The sequence below is a fragment of the Oculina patagonica genome, chromosome 5 (genome assembly GCF_052425735.1).
Source record: "Oculina patagonica isolate OP01 chromosome 5, crgOcupat, whole genome shotgun sequence".
In the NCBI taxonomy this organism is placed as follows: domain Eukaryota; kingdom Metazoa; phylum Cnidaria; class Anthozoa; order Scleractinia; family Oculinidae; genus Oculina; species Oculina patagonica.
Window position 1 is genome coordinate 24,913,400 of NC_135762.1, and position 10,564 is coordinate 24,923,963.

At 36.9% G+C, this 10,564-nt stretch overlaps 1 protein-coding gene across 1 annotated transcript; it reads right to left on the reverse strand.

Moving 5' to 3' along the window:
* Window positions 1-6,502: 6,502 nt before the first annotated feature.
* On the reverse strand, window positions 6,503-8,409 carry LOC144654109 (allatostatin-A receptor-like). The gene is made up of 2 exons (XM_078514212.1): window positions 8,220-8,409; window positions 6,503-7,347 (listed from the first exon to the last, which is right to left on the reverse strand). The coding sequence occupies exons 1-2, from the start codon at window positions 8,407-8,409 to the stop codon at window positions 6,503-6,505; spliced, it is 1,035 nt and encodes a 344-aa protein (XP_078370338.1).
* Between the last annotated feature and the right edge of the window lie 2,155 nt (window positions 8,410-10,564).

The following is a 10,564-nucleotide window of genomic DNA, read 5'->3' on the forward strand; positions in this document are numbered from 1 at the left end:
CCCCCAAAAATTTTTACACTGTCCTTAATAATAAAATATAAGTAATTCGTAAATAAATACACATTTCAATTGTTCCAAAGCAAGTGTTGTTTATTAGTAAAAAAAATTTTTTAACCAAAGCTTATTTTTTTGCAAATATAAATTCTTTCAGAGGAACAGAGTTTATCACGAACAGACAGATGGCGTGTCTTGCGTGTTGTGTAAACACAGAAGTATAACAACACGGAATTGAAAAGTTCTGGTTTTCCGCAGATTTTCCAAACTGATGTGTATTCAAGAAGGAAAACGTTTTTTTTTCTCTTTAGAAGATTTTTACGGCACACACAAACAGTATTTTTATATGTAAACCGGTTCATCTGTTGAAATTTTTTCCTTCGAAACTGCACACGGCAGAACTTGTAATCTATTTTTAGTCGGGTGTCGGGTGACATTGGGAAAACTCAGTTGTAACATTCACAAACCATTTTCAGGGCAGCCTTGCTTTTTAGTCCGTTGATGTCCTGCCTTACTGGACTTGGGATTGCTTTTTGCTGTACTGGGAACGGATTCATTTCACCAAATTAAACAAACTGGACGAACTTCTTCTCAACTTGCGAACTCCTCAACCTTTCACTGACTTCGCTGCACGTGAAATTCACAATTTCGTTTCGAAGTTCGTAATTTGATTGACAACTACATAATGAAATTCCCCCTAAAGTTCGTAGCGAACTTCGCGAATTTCAAACGAACTTCGGAAACCGTTCGTGAAAAGTTTTGTGAAACACAATGTAAAAAAAGAAGAAAAAAAATTACTCAGTCTGCACGGTCTGCACGGTCTGCACGGTCTGCAGTCTGCAGTCTGCAGTCTGCATGGTCTGCGTTTTATACCGACCGAATAAAAGTTGACATTATGAATTAATCACTGAGTTACTGTAGCAGTCAACAACTTCAAGTTTCGAATCGAGTAATTCGAGATAAAGGGCGAAAAAACAAAGAACTTGTCAATCAATTTATTATTTACAAGACTGTTGGAAGAACAAAGTGTACTATTAATTGTCTTATGTACTACGCTTCAAGAAACAAACGTTACCATTGCCGCTTGGGATGTCACGCAATGTGAAGGAGCGTGGTGTGACCCTTTGTCACGTCTTTCACGACAAATGCCTTTTTTCATGCAAATAAAAACCTAGAATCCTACAAGAACAGCAGTTATTAGACCAAAAGCCTTTCCTTACCGCTAGCAAGATAGGATACTATTTTCATTAAAAAAAGAAATGTTGCGTGGAGCATGTGAACTGTCTCGCATCGCTTGTTTACACAACCCTTACTTTTTGTGTAAAGCTTGTGTAAACAACTCATCGAAAAACTTATTTTCTTTCAATGAGTTCTTTTTTAACCTTTTTGGAATAAGAACTTTTCAATAAGCTTTCACAAATAATTTCTTAGTAGCTTGCGTAGAAAGGCGGAGAAATATATTTTTCTGTTTACGAAATATTCACTTGAAGTCGGTGTTTTGAGAGGCCGCGAAGGACGTTATTTGAACCGACAATTCAATTATTTTCTCGCACGGTTTGGATATATGCATATTCTACGGTTCGATGTTATTTTTATTCTTTTTATGACAATGTTTTAGTTCAGTTCTGAATTCGACATCGGTCTTTTGTTAAATATACTACTTGAGAGAAATGGAGCTGGTGAATTTATCCCGGAGTCCAAGACAAGTAAAACAACATGATCAGCGAACTTGTTTTGATACAACTCGTTGTGCATTCATTGTGTTTGGCAAAGCTGAAATAAATAAATAACCAGACATTTGATTCGTTTTAATATGCGAATCAAAAATGCTCAAGCCGCACAGAGAAACAAAAACTGTGGAAAGTGAGTCAAAAGTGTGAAAAACAAGAAACGTGACCTATGACCGCAGTTGTTCAGCTCATTAGATATGAAGATTTCAGCCGTCGTGATTGTTATTTCACTTTTCATCTACGCCACCGCTGCCTTTGAAGTTGTTCCTTGATGTATATTTTCAAGCCACCACACGTTCTTCGAAAGCTGTGTCAAAAAAGGCTTCTAGATTCAAGAATAAAGTGCGACTTACTCGATACTGATCCCCGGGGGGGGGTACTCCCCTATATATGGTATATAGGTATGTGCCGCCCCAAAGGGTATGGTTTTTGAGCCGTTTTGGTCTGAAAACGGGTATAGATTTTGACAATTTTGGTCTGAAATTGGGTATGGTTATCTGGGGAACGTTCACGAAAGCTTATAAACGTATTTTTCTTCCCAGCAATCGGAGCGAGTAACTGGTGAGAGACAAAGAGAAATAGATAAAATATATCATTTCAGCTAAATTTTACCTATTCATCCTTGTTACGTTGACTTCCGTTCAGCGTTCATTCCAAGGTCAGGTCTGAAAACGGGTATGGATTTTTGAGTCCAGGTCTGAAAACGGGTGTGGAAAATGACATTTTTTGGTCTGAAATTGGGTCTGGATTTGGAGATGCGGGCGGCACACCCCCACCAAAAATTTCAAGGAGTACCCCCCCGGGTACTGATCGAATTTCTGGGTTTACTGCCTTGGCTGCCCATCTCACCGAAACTTCGGATTCTCCGATCACTGTCGGAAACTTCCGAAAGCACTAACCCGAGTTATCACGGAAAGTGACCCCCCAATCGGAAAAAACTGCATGACAACAATGTGTAGACTTTAAAGTCCACACAAAAATGATTACCAGTCAATCTTTAGCTTTTCGGGAAGGGAGGTAACCCTGCGATGGAATAGCATCCCATCTGGGTGGAGTAAAAAATACTCGTTGTCGCTTCACGTTGCGGAAACCGGTATGAGCTCCGGCTGGATGGGCCACTAGCTCGTAACCTGCCTATTGAGAGACCTGGCGGAGAACTACATAAATGGACCGGGCGGCCATAAATTTTTTTATCGTAAATTGAGGAACGGCGCTACCACATTAAGGGGTGACATGGCATAACGAAGAGTAATTGATAATCAATTCCCCGAACTGTTCCAAATTCAGGCCACTGTGTAAAAGAACAAAAGAGGATACGAAGGCACCACTCACACCCCCTCCCCTCCCCCCCCCCGAGCCCCTCAAAAAAAAAAAAAAAAAAAAACACCAAAAAACACCCCAAACTCCCAACTATTATAAATGCAGATTTCCCGCTCAAAAATAAACCGGTATTTCTTTGCATAAATGCTTCTGAAACAAACTTCCGTGTCTCTCGTGCTTAGAAATGGACTTTAATAACTCTGATCATTCATTGATTTTTATCTGATCGCCAAATGAATAAACTTAATTAACGGAGCTCGAGCGCAATCTATAAATACACGTCAAGCTCAAACGATGTTCATTTCACAGCAGTTAGAATTTTACTCGAGCTTCTGTATCTCTTCGACTTTCATTGCTGATAACGAGCATTCTGCCTGGAGACACAAAACTTCGTTTGGCCAAAAGGTAGGCGAAAAGATTTAGAGGAATCTTTAAGCGTGAAATAGTTAAAGATAGGCACTTTAAGAATTCCTAAATTTGCATATTTGTGAAAACAGCCAGATAACACAAACAGTTGAAGTTATGTCTGACAGGTATTTTCACTAGTATAAAACCGTTCTATGGCATTCTTGCTTTCCTAGTAATTTTTAAAGAAAAAGTAAGAATGACCCTGTTATGGAATGGGCAATTTCTTAAACAGTGATTTGGGAAATGCGAGCAACAGAAGTTCTTGTGAAACGAATATTGAATAACAACAGTTAAATGAGCAATCTATAAATACACGTCAAGCTCAAACGATGTTCATTTCACAGCAGTTAGAATTTTACTCGAGCTTCTGTATCTCTTCGACTTTCATTGCTGATAACGAGCATTCTGCTTGGAGACACAAAACTTCGTTTGTCCTAAAGGTAGGCGAAAAGATTTAGAGGAATCTTTAAGCGTGAAATAGTTAAAGATAGGCACTTTAAGAATTCCTAAATTTGCATATTTGTGAAAACAGCCAGATAACACAAACAGTTGAAGTTATGTCTGACAGGTATTTTCACTAGTATAAAACCGTTCTATGACATTCTTGCTTTCCTAGTAATTTTTAAAGAAAAAGTAAGAATGACCCTGTTACGGAATGGGCAATTTCTTAAACAGTGATTTGGGAAATGCGAGCAACAGAAGTTCTTGTGAAACGAATATTGAATAACAACAGCGTATAATCTCGACAACAAATAAAATAAAGTTGCCGACATAAAAATTTGGAGAAACGATCGCACGCTCAAAAATCGCCATATCTTTGGCAAAGATTATGTATTTGTTTAAGATAAGCAAAGAATACCTGAAAACTGCTTATTATAAACGACTGTAACCCTTTCATGTTTCTCCCGATTATTTGCTGTTAAATGAGCTGATCCGCTGAATTGGCGCTGAAATGGCCAATTTACTAGAGGTTCCATAATTTTTTATTCTTAACGGTTACATTTCCCCAATTTTTTTATTAATGGAATCAATTCACCAATGAACAAGCTTTGTTCATGGTAAATGGCTTGTTCTAAATCGAGATAACAGTGGAGTTATAAGCCTTTCATTTTGTAGTAAATTTGAGACTGTTCAAAACATCGTTAACATACCTTCGAACTTCTTAGCCGTTGATCATCCAAACTCAACATTTGCCAAATCTATTTTGATATATAGAAAGAAGAAAGATAGTTATTTATAACTATGCCAAGTATGATCGAGAAACTGTGACGGCAGGTTCAGTATCGAACTAACAAGAACACCTTCGATCCGCCATGTTGGCGGGCCGTCACGGACGCTTCAAATCGGCCTTCTCGATATTTTCCAAAATAAAAAAAATTGAAACTTTTTAATATCCATTTGGTAGTTAGGACCCTAAAACAAGACTGCATGCCAAATTTCAGCGAAATCGGTGAGGTACGGTGTCCGCGAACTTTTAAAAAAGCTCGAAAATTATGGAGTATTACACTTAATACTCCTTTTCCTCACCGCTCTCTCCAGATTTGTTATATTATCCGTTTCTTCCAATTCATTTATCCACCTGATGATAGTAATTGGTTTTGCGTTGAGCTAAATTTTAAGGGTTCTAGCTGTAGGGTTTCTAAACTACACACAGTTTAACTTGTTAAGGCGTCAATATCCAACTTATGTTTTTGTTCTATCTAAGCTGACACTTTTGGTGATTTTTATAGAAAGCTTCAATAACTTCATCCTCTCATTTCTATCACTGGCTTTGAAAGTTAAAGACATTCATCTTGCGGTAAAAATGGAAAAATTGTCAGATGTTGAAATAATTTACGACATCTTACGCGTGTTTAGCACTACTACTTTTCGACTTAAAATAATGAGCTTTTTTTGGCAAAAATTGTTCATAGACAATAAAAACATTCTTTCGAATGGTGCGCCTTTGCCATGAGGGTTCATATGTGATGCTTTACACAGAAAAGCGATAATGGACTGTTGGATAGATAAAAAGGAAAGTAGTATTTTTTCACTGATACGTGTTTGTAAACTGTGTAAATAACCGCTTGGTTTTTACTTGTTTTAAAGTAAGAATAAGTTGTAAAGTTTAGGTTGCTGCCTGGCACATGTACCCAGTATTTATCATAAGATTTAAAGCTCACAAATCACCATGTTTAGAGATGTAAAAGATAAGGACTTCGGTGGTGTTTGGTCTTTCTTAGGGACGGACCATTATTTTTCTGGAGAAGGGGGAACGAAAAGTTTTCCTCTGCAAACTTTTTTTTTAATTTATGCACCTCTGCAGACAATTTTTTCGAATTGAGTGCAACTTTTTTATACATACTGTGTTTGCAAGCAATTTATTTTGTCTTTTTAGGCCCTGCAAATAATTTATTTCAATATTTTGCATACCCCTTCCTCCAGAAAATAATGGTCCGTCCGTAAGTACAGTCGAAGCTTCCGTAGTCGCTTTTGAGAGGTTTCACTTAATCTAGTATCTTAGATACGTGACAGAAATTCAGACAATTCAAATGTACTCGTTTGCTGAACTACAATGTCAAGGAATTCACGGTTATTATTAGTCAAAATGCTGCCCTCATAACCCAATTAGCTTGAAATTGTTTAGGTGGTTGTAATACCAGTAGTTGTACTTAGAAAAGGTTACGCAAGGTTCAAATATGAAGATACAAAAAACCTTTATTTCATTGTTAGTTACATAAATACACGATAACACAAATGAAAAAGGGCTGTTTCCATGCAGTACAAATGTCGTGGGATATTTGCATTTGTTCGTTCTCACTTATACTCCAAGGCGGTGACTTGTTTTGTTTGCACGGGGAGGCTCCGCGCCAAGGCTTTTGTATACGCTTTTTGTCAGTAAAGGTAACCCTTTCGTAAATCTTTGATTGAAAGTTGTACCCTTTTCACATACATGCAGAAAGAAAGACAGTGTACCCTCGCGTCTCGAAAGTTTTGTCCACGATAGTATTATCTGAAAATGTTGACAAAATCCTTGGCGTTACATGCCATTATGTCATTACAAGACTTGGTCACTCCACTACAGTTAAATTCCTAAAGCTGAGCAAAATTCCATCGCTGGCGTTTTGCATCTTAAATTGGATCTTTCTTCTCTCGTTATTCCTCCAGATGTCGTCAATGGTACTGCGTTTTCGCAAGAGATTTAACACTGGCTCGAGAAGTGATAGAATTCCTCTTTTGATTTGTCTATTTGCAAAGCAATAAACCCAGGGGTTTAGACTAGAGTTAGACATAGCCAGTACTATGGTAAAATAATGAAAAGACGTTTCTAAAGTAGTAATGTTGTAAGCTGACAGAGCGTAATACAACTGATTAGGTAGCCAGCACAAAAAGAACAGAAAAACCACAATGCTACACATCCGTAATAGCTTTCTCTTCGCTTGGGCATTCCTACTTCCTGCTTCTCGAAGTGGGGATCTTTTTAGCACACAATAAATATGTAGCAGTGTCAAACAGGCTATTAGCGATGGAATAAAGAAAGTTAAAAGAGGGAAAAGCGAAATCAGTAGCTCACTATGAAATGGCGCCCAGCTCCAAATGCAGTTACTTGTTGGCGACGAGAAAACCCTTCCGAATGGAATAAAGCCCACACTGCCAAAACCAAGAATCCAAATGAACGCGAGGTGCCTGTAAATGCGCCTCTTCTTGAATTTTGTCCTGTACTGGAATGGCCTCACAGTGGAGTACCATCGCTCCATAGACATCACTGTAACTGTGAAGACTGACACTTTGCTCAGAGCGTAAACAAAGTAATGTGAAGAAACCAAGCGACAGAATAACTCGCCAGCGACCCCGGTGAGAACTGGAAAAGAGTCGCCGTCGATGACCAGTGTTGGAGTTGCCAGGATACATACACCTGCAATCCGCAAACACAGATAATCACCTCGGTGTTTGATCACAGACTTAAAACATGAAATTTCGTTATTTACAGAACTTTATGTTTCAATGACAACTGCATTTCGTTTTTCAAATTTTAAATGTGAAAAACTTCAGCTTTCTTGCAGCGCCTTTCACATCTTTTTTTTATCATTCTAGGCCCCTTTTATTACTTTTTAGTCTGACTTTGTGTATTTTCTGAAGTCATAGGAAAAGAAGAAATCGAAAATGGAGGTTCAAAGGTTTCATGTCACGTGTCGTTCGTGTCGTGTTTTCCTAAAAAAAACCTTGTCAGACAGAGTACACTTTTTACGTTTTTTTTCTCGCTTTCTCGTAGCTTTAACATTCGTAGAACCATGGCAAGTCAAGTCAAGTCAAGTCAAGTCAAGTCAATCTTTATTTATTCACACGGTAAAAGAATTATCAGTTAAGCTATAAAGGGAGAGAGCGGAATCGCCCAGTCTGTTCCCGGTCCTAAAAGACCGAAAATGCCTGGTCTGAAAAGGAGCATTTGTACAGATCAGTAACCTTTATAGAATGCTTTTTCTTGCTCGATGTTCCGGTAGCTTGATGGAGCCAGGCGTTCTTTACTAATTGATTGTATTTTTTATACTTTCATTAGCACTGAATTTTATGCTAGGTGCATAATTTAACAACAACAGAAAAAGCTTTTAATTTGTTTTCAAAAAAAATGGGAGATCTTTAAATTAAACTGAGGAAAAAAGGCCTCTGGAAAATCAAAATCTGTCACGTTAAAAAATATTTTCAGTGAGCCAAATTTGAGATACCCTAGAAACTAATTAAATTGCTGTAATAATAAAAATGCTATTCAGAGCTTTCTGCTGCTTTTACCTGTTAACATGTCAGTTATGGCTAAACTGAACAAAAACGTGTTGTACGCAGATCTCAGGATTTCTCTGTTTCGCATAAGCGCAACACAAACCAGTCCGTTGCCTAGCAACGCTGACACGGAAATTACTCCAAGGAAGACTTGAACTACGGTGAGAGACGACTGCGGCGGGACTTCCGCTGTTCTTGTCATATTAGTAGAGTTTACTTCACGGACGCCTTCAGTGTACATTATATGATATTCTGACCATATACTGTGATGAACATAAAAGATGGAAAAAAGTAAGAAACTATAAGTATTACATCGCGCGAATTAGTTGTTGTTTCATATAGGGGAATCTTTATTTTAGTACAATATATGGAAGAACTTTCATTGCAACAAAAGCCCTATTAATCTTGGGTACTTGAGGGTTTTTTCTTCTGTCGCAGCTTCGCCGCAAACAAAACAAAAACAAAACAACAACAACAACAACAACAACAATAACAACAACAACAATCAAACAAAGAAAACTAACTCGGGCACCCAGTGTATCATGCTATCAAAAATTGTTTCATTTTTATCCGGATTTTTTTCTCAGTGCATTTCATTTTTGAGTGAACATAACCGTTTAATATTTATTTGACCAACGTAAGTTTCAGCAAGAACAATGTAAAGACAATTTCACTCACTCGCTTGGCCGATGTATATAGTTTTAGTTAATTGCTTTACGAATGTATGAAATCTCCCTTTTCGGTATAAAATGTATTTGCTCATTGCAGTAGCTGTGGCAATATCTTGTTTAGGAAAACGAAATCGTATGACATGTACAGGGGTAGCATTGTTTCTCAGTGCACCCTTACTGCATTGAATCGCATTTATATTGACGCATTATACCTTTTGTCTACCACTTCGTAGAAGAAAAATCAGGCAATTTGCCTTGTTTTTATTAAGGTACAAAGCTTTTTGAATTCAGTTCTCTAATCTGAGATTATTCGCTTATCATAAAGCAATTACTTAGAAAGCCATACATGAAGATCTTCTAAGCACGTTACCTTTAATTATTCGTCCAGTTCTACTAGTTTGGGACGGCATAGGTCCTACATAAGCCTACAGAAACCTATTGGATTTTATAAGTTTTTTTTTGGTGGTTAAACACTGCTGTACTTCGTGGCAAACTTAAATAAGTAACTGAATAAACACAAGATTATTCCTGCGTCTGAGATGAATAATATATACCTGATTGAAGAAACGTTAACCCTGTTAAAAGCATAAACCATGGACGATATGTCTTACGGTTGTTGGGTAGACAGTTGGTTATTCATTAATTTCTTTTTTTTGTTTTTGAGTTTTTTTTTCGGAATTTTTTAGATTTTTTTTAAATTTTTTTTAAATTTATTTTTTTTTTTTTCTAATTAAATATTTTTTTTTTTTTTTTCCTTTTTTTTGCCCTTTTTTTTTTTTTTTTTTTATGTCAAAATTTTTTAATATATACGTCTATTGTATACATCTTGTAAAATTCATTAACTATTCATGAGGGTGCTAACCAATCCCAGCACAGTATTCAGATCACTTGTACACAACTGTAAACCCCAATACAGATCAAACAATAGAAGTAACTTTTGATACAAACTCCTACACATCTAATTAGTATTCATTAACTTTTGATACAGATCTCTATCGGATCGCATAACAATACTTTGCATTCAATTTATTGTTTTCATTTCACAAGTAGAATAAAATATTTGCGTCCTATCTCTATGGCCGTTTACAATGGCTCGCCTATCGGCTTGCCAATGTTAACGCCCATACAAAACTCCCGCTCATATTTTATCTACCACTTTCAGACTTATACAGGTGTTAATTATGCTTGTCCGTGACTTAACTCGTTTCATTTTCCCTATTTTAATACCTCAGAGCTATTGTACGTTCTAGACTTCCAAACCAATCCAAACAGCCAATGAGCAAATGCCGGCATATCCTCAAGACCTAAAATTCACCAATCCTCGAGTGTTCGACTATCAGAAGTAGAGTGGATAAAATCCACTTAATTATTTATCTGCTATTTGTTATTTTTTTTTAAAGATGGTTTGACTTACTTATTTGTGGTGTGTTTCAATATTAACAGACGCGGGCAAAATAACAAGATGGGTGTTTTTTGTTTTGTTTTTTGTTTTAATGAAACTTTATTACACGCAACACTATTTACATAGGTACTACAGAGAAATACTTATTTACAACGGGCTATTTACAAGAGACATGCTTTCTACATGAACATTTTCAAAAGGAAAAAAAATTGTTAATTACATGGGTGTTTTTTATTATAATTACAAAAAACGTCACGCAACAGCAGGACTATAAGAACAGGGCG

Excerpts from the sequence above, each read along its gene's own strand:
- LOC144654109 (XM_078514212.1), bottom strand. The coding sequence starts at position 8,409 with ATGACAAGAACAGCGGAAGTCCCGCCGCAGTCGTCTCTCACCGTAGTT. Across the intron at positions 7,348-8,219 it reads CATAACTGACATGTTAACAG|GTGTATGTATCCTGGCAACT; the intron begins GTAAAAGCAGCA and ends TGCGGATTGCAG.